This window comes from Blennius ocellaris (genome assembly GCF_963422515.1).
Source record: "Blennius ocellaris genome assembly, chromosome: 4".
In the NCBI taxonomy this organism is placed as follows: Eukaryota; Metazoa; Chordata; class Actinopteri; order Blenniiformes; family Blenniidae; genus Blennius; species Blennius ocellaris.
In genome coordinates, this window is record NC_137653.1 from 14672285 (window position 1) to 14684707 (window position 12423).

The window sequence follows — 12423 nt, forward strand, 5'->3', positions numbered from 1 at the left end:
AAAAAACAACAGAGAGATTGCAGGAGAGAACAAAAGGAGATCAGGAGTGTTTGTTTTCATTTCCAGAGTATTATGCATAAAGGGTGAGTTTAAAACTCAATGGAGAGGAGAGAGCGAGGAAAGGAGGGAATGCTTGACGCACGTCCAATCAAGAAGCAGATACACACCTACTCAGTCTGTAGGTTCGGCCCCTGGCTTCTTCCTCAACCCCACCCCCTTTTTTTTTTCTTTTTTTTTCTCCCCAGTGCTGGGAGAGAGCGTGCAGATAGCTGGCTGTGACTGCTGTGGAGTGTGAGAGGCCAGAGAGCCAGAGAGAGGGGAGCACAGATCAGTTACAACAGACACAAGGCAAAGCAGGCAGACCAGCAAGTTGATCTGGAAACAGTGAGAGTGAAAGTAGCTTAGAGAGCAGGAGTAAGAGAAGGAAAAGGCCTGAGAAAGAGAGAGAGAGAGAGAGAGAGAGAGAGAGAGAGAGGGACAGAGACAGAGGACAGGGGACAGTGGGAGAGACGGGCAGACAAGACAGGGAACACCTGAAACAACAGGGCATTAAGTTACTTTGAGACACAGGAAAAGCTGACTTTTCCTGGCCCTTTTGCAAAGCAGAGCATTGGCAGTGTGGTGTGGCTGTGATTTGAGAGGACCATTGTTTGACTGTATGGAGGCTCTGGGGGCTGTCCCCTCGCCCCCTCTTTGATGTGTCCAGACAAGGCTCCTGCATGCTCAGCAAGGCCGCCCCCTTACTTCTCCGGCCTGGACCCTTTCGCCTGGGCCGGGACGAGCAGCGTTCAGTGTGAGTACTCCACCATCAGACTGTGAAAAGAGGAGCTGTGTGTGTGTGTGTGTGTGTGTGTGTGTGTGTGTGTGTGTGTGTGTGTGTGTGTGTGTGTGTGTGTGTGTGTGTGTGTGTGTGTGTGTGTGTGTGTGTGTGTGTGTGTTATCAGAGAGCTGGTTTTGTTATCACGGCGCTCTCTCTCCCCACAGGAAGAGTCAGATTCCTTTCGATTATATGTACCCATTCTCACCCCGCAGTTTGTTTGTTTATGTGCTCAGTGTGCTTTGTGAGTGTGAGTGAGCGAGCTGGGGAGTGTATTTATACATTGTGGCGTTTGTTTTCTTTATGAATGACTTCACATGATTGACAGCTCTGCTAAACAATGCCGGGACTTAACCCGGTGATGTGTCCAGAAAACAACAACCCACCAATGTCCAAACAGAAACAGCACTGACAGATTGAAAGCAAATGGGCCTTGAAATCACATGGTTGCAATTTGGCCCGACAGACACAGAGAGAGAGACAGTTGGTCAGCTCCGGATCATTTGGAAAAGATAAAGACATTAATGGAGTGAGTGATTTCAATAATTTGAGCACTGAATTACTTTGCACAGTTTTATTTTGTGTCGCCAAAGTGATGCGACAGGAAGAAATAAACTCATCGTGAGAAAACCAGACTGGAAATAAGAGTAAAAAGTATCGCCTGATAAAAGCCCTCCCTGCTTTCTCAATTCCGCACGCTCGACATTTACTTGACAGCTCCTCAAAAGACTCGAGAGGCACAGATTGCATCAGGTATCACGATACAGTCACAGTAACAGTGCTGAGATAAACGAGGACAAATCCACTCTGTCTGGCACCATAATAATCAGGCCTTTTGTTATTGTCATGCGGTCCATTCTCCAAACTCTTGACTTGTGAAATCAAGCGCCGACTCTGTCTGTGCATGGAAACTGACTGGCAGAGGTGTATTTCTTCGTGTCGCCAAGCCAGAATATAGAATACATCCTCGCCACTTTTGCCACAAACGATTTGGGGCGTCCCCGCTGCTTCACGGCGTGTCCATTCATCTTCAGTAATTATTTAGATACCAGCGCATCAAACACTGTCAAGTCCACAGTGCTGGCTAATGATGATGGATGAGCGGTCAGGATGACAAACACCACAGCAGGGCCTGTTTCAACTCGCGCCGGAGCTTTGCCAGATGCCAGCCTGAAAGACAAATGTCCACAAATGTTCATTAATCTCATCCAGGGTCCTTTTTTTTTAGGGATGAAGTTTAGTTTCTTTTTTTTTTTTAAGCCATAAAGGTATCGTGCACAGAAATATACAAGCACAGACTTTTTCCACATGGTGTGAAGTAACTGACAAGATGTTCACTGACCAAAAGGTTGTTTATCTGTAAACATTAATGGACAATAACAGGTACAAAGGCGTTACACATATTGAAGTAACGCCTTCTGCTCACCTGCTCATGACAGCAACACAGTTTGGTTTTTGTTTTGTTTTAAAGCTGTTCATCTTCAACACAAGCGGCTGCAGATGATCTTCAATTAACTCTTATCTTAGAGCCTGAATAATAAAACAATTATGATAAATATCAGGAAAATCTCCAACAACTGGTCTTATTATTTAAACTGTGTTCTGATCAACGAGCTACACCCAGGCTTGTGTCCCAAGCCAATGTAAAATACATTTCCAGTGGTTAGAATCGTAAGAGGAATAATGTTGTTATGGGCTTTTGTCGTATTTTTTGATCTGATTTAGCTGCTCCATTTCTTTATTTATTACATTTGGGCTGGTGTTACATTTCGGTATTTTTTTCCTAATCGCTTTATAAACTACAGAATTCATTCAAATATATTTCTTTTCATGTCTATTTTAAGAGGGGGGGGAAAAAAGCGTTTTGCCGTTATAATCTGTTTGACGTCATTTCTTTGAAAGAATTCCATTGCCTTTTGTTTGAATTTTCAACAGATAATATTGAGTTAAAGCTTATTTTACCATGACTGACCTCATGTGATCTTGACAGGATTTCAACTGTCTTTTACGTCCATATTGTTTATAATCCCCTGAACTGACTCGTATGCAATTTCCAGACTTTAATTACAACATGAAGTCATTTAGTTTCCTTTCAGTTCTCAGTTAATGTGGCCGCTTTGATCGGGTGGCCTTAGAATCCTAAATGCAGCTGTCTGACTTACACAGTCCCACTGTCTGTCTTATCTGTCTGTGTGTGTTAAGGAGGGGGGGGGGGATCTTTTCTCTTTTCCTGTATTTTTCTTTATGTGAGGCAGTTCAGCACCTCTTTGCCTCCCTTTGTTTCAACGTCAGGAGGTATTAAAGGAAGCAGGGACATGCTGAAGTCTGTCTGCTCTGTCTGTCGCTGCCTCTTGTGCAGTGTGACATTTGTTTTTCTCCTCTTATTGAAGATCCCCTCTTTCTTCCAGCTGTGTGTGTGTGTGTGTGCGTGTGTGTGCGTGTGTGTGTGTGCGTGTGTGTGTGTGTGTGTGTGTGTGTGTGTGTGTGTGTGTGTGTGTGTGTGTGTGTGTGCGTGCGTGCGTGCGTGTGTGTGCGTGTGTGTGTGTGTGTGTGTGTGTGTGTGTGTGTTCTTTACTCACACAGGGATCACCTTACATGCCTTCTGTTGTGTAACCAAGAGGTTTTTAATGTTTCAATTACAATTACAAAGGCTCAATTAAGAGATCAGGGCGTGTGGAGGGGCCAGTTGAAAAGAGACTCAGGCTGAAAGAAGAGTGGCGGAATGAAGGTGGAATTTGGGATTATAGACCCATTGCAAGTCTTTTTGCGCGCCACTGTGTCAGGCCCCGAGGTAAAATATTCCTCACTCCATTTGGCGATAATCTTCTTTTTTTCTTTTTTTTTTCTAACACCCTCTTCTCTTAAAATGAGCTTTTCAAAGTTGTCTCAGCAGCATCTCATCATATCATCTTATAGGAGGGGCAAACCTATCAGTGTTGTCGTGTAACGGAGAGGTGCCATTTGCGGCCACCGCTGAGGAAACAAACTAAATTCTGGTGTTTTTTTTTTTTTATTATTATTTAATAGAGAAGATGTTTTAGTGAGTGTTTATAGCTAGACAGAGGAAAACAGACAATTCTTTTAGCATTGTACTATTGACTTTGTTTGTGCTTCATATAGTTGTTATTAAACTATAAATGTAGACTGTTTCATCCTCCTCAGCCTGATTTGTTCTCTCATCTGCCACCTTAGTAGTCAAGGAGAGGAAGAAACGGAATTTTTCACTGAGTGAAAGCAGAGATTTTTGTGTTGTAATGGAACAGCCTGGTCTGTAGTTGTCTGCATTACTCCTCAAATTGTATTAAATAAAAAACAAAACACTGAATCAGATACAGTGGCCACAATAGCAAAACTACACAAGGATGTGTGATTTTGATGAGGATGATGATTCTATGTGATATTTGCATTCTTTCTCCTATCAGAGTTATTGTGATGTACTGTAAGACTAAAACATTTATAGGTGGAGGTACATCACATAAAGAAACTTCTGATTAGAAGTTACTCTGCTACCAAAAGATTAAAAAAAATGTCCTTCCATTCTTTTTTTTTCTAAAGTTTTCTGCACATATTCACGCGTCCCTCTCTTTGGTGTCATGAAATAATCTGACATGACATGTTTTGTAGTTAATGTAAGTAGAGTAACTGCTGTGCATTGTTTCTCCAACAGCAGTTTATTCTGAATGTAAACACTTCCCTTTGACTTTGACACCGACAGGCTCTTGCCTGAAGACACACCTGTTAAATAGATCTTGAGTGGTTCACCAGTAGGTCCCAATCATAAAATTCCTAAACTAAACTGATGCTCATTTACTCGACGAGAGGAGCATGTTTCTTTCGCCGCCGTAGCCTTTAAAGACGCCACGGGAGCAGAGACGTTCCCTGATTGCTCCTGATCAGTCATTGTTCTTGAGTCGGTCTGCTTGAAAGGAACATCTTGTGAGGTTCAGTCGTGTTCCAGCTTGTCTCTCGCGGTGGCGTCGCAGACCTGTCCTCACAACAGTGCATTAACTTTGACAAAGGTTGTTTTGAAATGATTCTGAGTTATTGGTGCATATCACATCCAGTATGTTCGGGCGGCCATGAACAAGACACTCAAACAAATCTGTGCAAAATAAAGCAGTGTGTCTGCAATTTACTGGGTTTAATTATTCATCATGCTGATGTGTAATATTTGGATTGATCTTTTTTTGGGTTAGAAGAGCATTTTTGGTAACTATTTCAAATATTACCATATTGATGTTGAGTTGTCATGTGCATTCTTGTTGTCTGGCCTTTTGTTGAACACACATGAACTTAAACCAACAGAAAAAAACAAACAAACATGTAATTGGAAAGTTAAGTTTGCTGAAATTGCAGTTGAATTTGAGGTATCCAGAGGTGGAAGCTCATTATAGGCACTGTGTATTATCAAAAAAAGAAAACAGGGGTGAAATTAAATCTTGGTTTATTGGGGGCTGTAAAAAACCCAAGAGAAAGGGACAAAAGGGACAGGAGGGACAAACCTAAATTTAACAAGGAGTCCCATAAATGCAGCCTCCCCCAACACTCCTACAGACGAGCTCCCTGACCGTGAAATAAAAGTACACCCCAAATATTAAATGTCTTGGTTTCCAGCCTCTTAAACTTTGCCGTGCATTTTTGATCACATTATCTATCTTCACCGAGTGTGAACTGTGAATTATCCTCTTTTGGCCCACATGCTGTGCGTCTGACACAGCCAGGCGTGCTTCAACACTGTGTAAGAGTTCGCAGGGTTTAAGGGATTTTTCCACCGTTTCTGTTTTTGTAAGTGAGCTTGTGCAAATCTGTGTGCGTGCGTGTGTGTGTGTGTGTGTGTGTGGGGGGGGGGGGGGGGGGGGGGGGGGGGGGGGGCACAAAAAAAGCACCAAACACTTTTTTTAAGTGTTTGGTGCTGTTTTATGGAGCCATCTCCTGGACAGTAGCCTGGTTTTCACAGCCTTTCTTTTAAAAGGTGCTGCCAATGACAGGAAGGGCTCCTCCTCCTGCCCGGGCAGGAAGGCAGGACAGGACAGAAGGGGGAAAAGGGTTATTAGTGAGGGTTCCACTCTGGGAGGGGGGGAGGAAAGAGGAGGTAGTGATGGGGGTGGAGGGTGTGTGTGTGTGGAAGGGGGGGGGGGGGGGGGTCGCTGGTATTGAACTTAGAACAGCTGATGAATGAGATTGTCACTCAGGTCTCCCTCATCCCCTCTTTGCTGTATAGTAATTACTTGCTCAGTATTTCCAAGGTTGAAACTCATGTTTTCCCAGTTTTTCCTGCTCATTATTTGGCAACTTCACAAGTGATCCAAGCATTTTTATTTTTTTTTACGATGGAAACGTCAGATCACATCACACAGTAAAAATTCACTGTTGCTGTGTTGATATTGCACTTTATAAAGGGACCTAGAAAGAAGAAAAAAAACACTTTAATGATGAATGAAGATTTTTACCAGTGTTTTCTCCCATGTCTGTATCCACCATGCTCTTGAGTTGTTGCTGGACTCCAAGTTGCATGGAAAACCATCACACACTGTCTAACTGACCCATGGACTCATGCTGCAGCCCACACACACAAATTCACGTGTGCACGCACATTCCTCAGTGTGCTGCTGAACATTTTGTAAAGCGATGAAGTTATGTGAAAGCTGAATCAGAATGTCACTCTGAATAACATATTAATAGTGTTGTTTATAATCATATGATTTTGGGGGATTTCCCATTGTTTTAATTTTAAAAAACAAACTATGAATATGGAGTTGAATCTATTTCGCAACAACAGTTTCGTCATTATTAAAGTCTTTGTTATGATGCGTCTTAGTCTCTCTTAGTGTGAGGCTCTGAGGAGCCTCAGGCCAAAGTCTAGTTCAATAACATGTGTGATGTTGGCAGGTTGAGCAAGACTCCAGGTCCTACAGGCCATGTGTCACACAGTCTCCTTTGTGGAGATTCTCCAAAAGGAATAAAGAATCCCCTCCAGTATCAGTAAAAAAAAAAACAAACAAAAAAAACAAGCTACACTCTCATTCTTTGTGTGTACTGTATGTGGTTCTGCGCGCTGCGTATGCTCAGGCTATAAAATGTAAACCGCTGCAGCTGGAAGGTACGCGGCTTCAGTCACAGCGTTTTCACTCTCGTGCGCTCGCTAATGCGAAATGACAGATCAGTTCTGCCCAGCTGAAGCGTCGGCTTTTGTCACACTGAAATATCAGCGCCGTGGCTCATGCCTGCTCGGGTGCCAAATGGACAGCTGTACAGCTTTACTGGTAGAACGCAAAGCCCTGCCTAAACGTGTACCGCAAATAAAAGTAGAAATCTTTTTATCGAGCGTTCCACTCGGCAGATTTAATGTGCGCACCTCCTTGAATCGGTGTACAAAGGAAACCGCACGCTGGGCGTAGCTGCAAAACACCTCCATCTTCAGAGCAGATAAGGAAGGTTTGTGCTTTGGAAGGGGGTTTCTGTTGTCTAAACAGGAATGTGCCGATCTGACAACAAACGCTGAGGAAACAGGACAGGAGGAGGATGGAAAAGACACTTGGACACAAGATGGATATTTTGAAGTGAAGTAACACATAAGGACAATATAGCAAATACTGTATAATGCTGGAGTTTATTGAAGCTACAAATGGGAGTCCCCCCCCCCCCCCCCCCCCCCCCCCCCCATTAGCCAAACTGGAAGTGGATAAAGTTGTGTTTTGAAGCTTTTGCTTGACGGATGATAAAATGCCACCTGACAGGTTATATTTATAACTTCTTTTCAGTATTGAAGCGTCGTACCGGAGTTGTATTACCTCGACAGATTAAGAGGATTCACGTGAGTCATGTTGCCTCTTGTGTGTCCAATAGCGGCGTGCCGATTGATGTTGTGGCACACTGTGAGGTGAGCTGTAGGTTAAGAAGAGAGAGGGTTTTTTTTTTTTTTGGTTTTGTTTTGTTTTGGGGTTTTTTTTTTTTCCAAGCCGAGGCTCTGAGGCTGAGCTCAGTTCAGGGTGATGACAGCTGCTGACAGCTTTTGGCTTCTCTCCCTCTTTTCTCCACGCCAAGCTTTTGGCTTCTCTCCCTCTTTTCTCCACGCCAGGTAAAGTCTTCCCCTCCTCCTCCATCGCCCCCCCCCCTCTCTCTCTCTCTCGACCTGTCTCCCTCCGTCAGGATTCTCCGAGTCACGTCCCTCCACACCCGCTCTCACCACCTTCAGACAGTGTCAGTCACTCACGTCTCTGCTGGCGCCAGATGCAGCGTCTCTGTTTCAATAGGAGCTATTTTTCCACTTGTTCTCTCAGGGCCACTTTTACATTGTCAGTGTTACTATATAAACAGAAAACAGTGATCAGGTTACACTGCCACTCATTCAGCTCCTCCACCTCCACTGCAATGCCCCAAACCTGAATGCATTACACTATTTACTTCTCAGCAAGCAGCTCTTTGTTTATTCATGAACTGCTGTGTAACATGACCCTGTCTCACATTCTGAAAATATCACACAGTTTTTTTTTGTTTTCTTTTACAAACCTCAATTCTAATTACAGCTTTGACGTGAGCAGTCGGTTTTTTTGAATGGAATATCGATTGTTTTCTCAGTTTAATGGGTCTGCAAAACTGTTACCAAGTTAGTTGTACAGTATGTGGTGGTTCTATGCAGTGATCACATATTTGATCTTGATAACACAATAAATCACCCATATATTTAATTTCGTTTAACATGGTAAACGCAAATTCAAACAGGTTTGGAAGCTGGAAGGGAACAGCATTCTTCAGGTCTTGAGTCACACTGCAGATGAAGCAAAACTTAAAACTAAATGGGCTTGTTGTTATGCAGTGATGCAGATTTTCTTTCTTTCTTTTTCTTTCAAATGGACTCTTTTTGGATTTCCACATTTAAAAAAAAAATATGTGTCATGAGAAGAAACCTGCCAAATGTTCAACCAGCTCCCAGTCTGATTGCACAATAGAGGCTATTCAAGAGTGAGCCATTGATTTCCAACTGATCACAGATAACCAGTTCGGACCAGTAGCTTCATATCAAATGATCAATAAAGAAAGCTTTATTTCCAGGATTTCAACTTCAGTTCCTTTGAGTTTGAGTGCTCTTCTTATTGGTTAGTGGGTCATAAAAAATTTTTTTCTCAAGCAGTCTTAACAAAAGCACCAAACAAGCCAACCAGACGCCTGCAGCAGCAGATGAACTTAACTTGAACAGCCGATTATTGTAGCGGCACCAGACGTTTCTCTTGGTTTTGAATGTGGGAACTGTTTGGAGATACGTCTGTCCGAAGAGGGCCTGAGAAAATCTGGAAATGCTGTGCAAAAGCTAAAACGCGACAGTAATATAGCTAAAGGACACTGTGGGAATTAAACACAACAGAGACGTTTGGATTTATGTGAAGTTCATCCAGAAATGTTGGCTGAATGTCTGAGTGATCCAGTCGATGTGTCGAGGATTTCAATCTCACGTCAGGCTCACTTAGAAAAACAGCTGCTTTTATACACACGTATCTCAAGTTTTTTTTCTTAATTTACCAATATTACACAGTTTGTTTGACAATTAGGATTAGTTGTCATCCGTTTGATTCATAAATCATCACGAAACTGCACTTATTATATAGAATTTTAAAAGAAATCATACTTATTACGTTGGAACCATCAAGAGGAGCTTCAAAATGATTGAAACCTGCGACACCTGAAATTGGTGTTGACTTCCTCACTAACTAATAATTAACCAGCATCTTCGGTCCTAGTGCCAAGCAGCCCAAACATGTTTCTGATTTTTAAAGCAGGCTCCTGGTCAAGTAGTTAGCACTGGCCTTCGTGAGTCAAGGTCAAAGTTAAATAGTCCGGATTTTATTTAACCTCTCGACCACTGGGAAGTTTCTGTCCTCGGGCTAACCTCCTCCTTCTCTCTCTCTCTCTCTCTCTCTCTTTCTCTTTTCATTTTCCCCTCTCTGTTTTTATTAGATTATTCCTTTGTGCCCTTGCTCCTCTGTTTTTTGAAACCTTACCACTGGTTTTAATGACAAGCTGTGGGTTCAGGTTGGGGTTGCTGTGGTGGGGTGAGGGCCACATTTGGTTCAGTCCTGTGCTATCCATTGAACGTGACAGGAGGGGCTGTGACTTTGGGTTTTTGACCCCAGATTCTTTATTTTTACTAGGAAGGGATCCAAGGATGGAGCTGTTGATGTGAATAGCTGCCCAAGGTGACTGGATCCCAATAAAGAGGCCGTCACCCTGGCCGGGGGCCTCCTTCCCATCCGAGACACAACCTTTATAGGGCTGCTTATGAGCCCGGCCAACTATTAAACCCTGTCCAGCCTGCGCTGAGGAATTTAGGGCCAGGAAACAAGGGAGTGGGGGGGGGGGGGGGGGGGGGGGGGTAGGACTGGGCAGGGGGAGGTGAAGTTGGGGTGACTGAAGGTGAAAGTTGAAAGGCACGTTCGAAGGAATCTGGCTGTTCTTTCGTCATCACCTTTACATGTGCACCAGGCGTGTTGCTGTTCGACTCCGCTTCTCTGATCAGGTTTCAGTGTGAGAAATCGCAGCTTCGAGCAGCTGGTTGAACTTGTAGCGCCGTCTGTTTTTGCATTGTTTGTCGCGAGCGTTTTCGCGAGCGGCGGTCCATGCTGCCCGTGGCCCGGCATATGGCGTTACACAGAGTGCCACTTTCTTTAGCGAGACGGTGAGAAGGTACAGGGGGAGACGAGCGAGTCTCGTAAACATCCCACCTCTGTTTGTTCACATGGGGCTCGGGGTGTATGAGCAGGTCTGGTTGGACGGCCTCTCAAATAAAAATGTGAACCTGTGCATGTGTGTGCGTGCACACAAGCTTATACACACACACACACACACACACACACACAAATTCAGATGTCAGTCAAAAAGTCAACAGAGGTTTCAAAACCCCCCCCCCCACCGTTCACTAGTAAATGGAGAAGCCAATCAAATCTCAGCTGCCAATCAGCATTTTATCAGCAGGGCCATCTGGCCATCAGCTAATTGTGTCTCTTTTAAGTCCCTGTCAATCAGCAGTACCCCCCCACACCCCCCACCCCCCCTCCCTTTTCTCTTAAAAATGTCTGCCTTTGAGCTGGCCTTCTGGCTCCGAGGGGTGGTCTGCATGGGGTTGGGGGTTGTTTGTTGACCACTCTTATTTTAATCAGTTGTTGTATTTGCTCCCAAAGACTGCAAGCGTTGACGCAAACAACACGCTCTGATATAATAAGAGACTTTTCCTCCCCCTCCCTCTGCAGCGGTGGAGACTCAGAGCACCAGCTCCGAGGAGATGGTGCCCAGCTCCCCTTCTCCGCCTCCACCTCCCCGGGTCTACAAGCCGTGCTTTGTGTGCCAAGACAAGTCCTCCGGTTATCACTATGGAGTGAGCTCCTGCGAGGGCTGCAAGGTACACCAGTCCAGAGATACACGGAGAGTTTACAGGACATGTTATAAAGTCAGCAGCTGACACCCCCCCTACAAAAAAAAAAAAAAAAAAAAAAGGCTGAAACATTGGAGCCAGGGTGAAAACCTCATGTTTAACCTGAGGTGAACAGATGTGCATAACTGCACTGTTTAATTGTGGCTCAGCTGCCCCCTAGTGGAGCTTTACTGTAATAAGGAATAATGTGACAGTTTAACAACATGTTGTACATGATGTGCTGTGAAACCTACAGAGACAAATAGATGAATACTGCAGGAACCCATTGATGTATTTTCGACTCTGTGTTTAGAGAAAGATTTGACCACTTTCGTGTTGTATTCCTGTTCTCTGATGTGAAAAACAAGGAGTCGAATCTTAAGTTTTCACTAGTGGAGTGTTTGTTCCTCCTGACACCTTTGCCTGTTCACCTTTAAATTGATCTAAAGATGTCTGTATATTCTTTTTTACTCTAATATTTAACCGAAACTAAAACCAACATATCAAAAATACAGTAAATTTGGGCATTATGAGTTTGGTTAGTGTTACCCTGTGTTCTTGCAATAGTAATCCTAAAATCTAGTTGAAATTGTATCTAGATTTGTTGTTTTTATTTTCTAGGATCTGATCATGAGTCTATAAAACAGTAGTAGACAAAAAAATCCTTAAAAGACCCAGACTCTCAAAACTGTTCGTATTCAACATTGAAGGTTGTGTAGTTTCTCTCAATCTGATGAAAAGCTTAAGCAGAAAAATAAAGCTACAACAGTTTGCCTGCTCAGCTAAAGGCTTAAAACAAGCCACCTTTAAAACATTTCTTAAGTTTGTTTTCCTGTTCTCAAACTTTGCGCTGAGACAATAAAACAGAGCTGCATAAAATCTAAGCAAAGAAAAGGAAAATACTCACCTAGATTACTGAGCATAGTACCAGATGTTTTTTTTTCTTCCTGAAATCTCTTTTAGGGTTTTTTCCGGCGCAGCATCCAAAAGAATATGGTGTACACCTGCCACAGAGAAAAGAACTGTCAGATCAACAAAGTGACGCGCAACCGCTGCCAATACTGTCGGCTGCAGAAGTGCTTCGAGGTCGGCATGTCCAAAGAAGGTCAGTATGTTATCGAAGCAATATGGACTCCGTGGTTGATTTGTTCTTAACTCTCAAGAAATACCCTCGAAAGAGGGAAGCTGCATCCTGACCCGGTAT

At 43.6% G+C, this 12423-nt stretch overlaps 1 protein-coding gene across 1 annotated transcript in view; it reads left to right on the plus strand.

Moving 5' to 3' along the window:
- The window catches only part of LOC308129231 (retinoic acid receptor gamma-like), a 33467-nt gene that overhangs the window by 18452 nt on the left and 2592 nt on the right, over positions 1-12423 (plus strand). Inside the window, exons 3-4 of the mRNA XM_080495075.1 lie at positions 11059-11207; positions 12183-12324. Of these exons, the coding sequence (XP_080351201.1) occupies positions 11059-11207; positions 12183-12324 (291 nt within the window). The remainder of the gene's footprint in view (positions 1-11058; positions 11208-12182; positions 12325-12423) is intronic.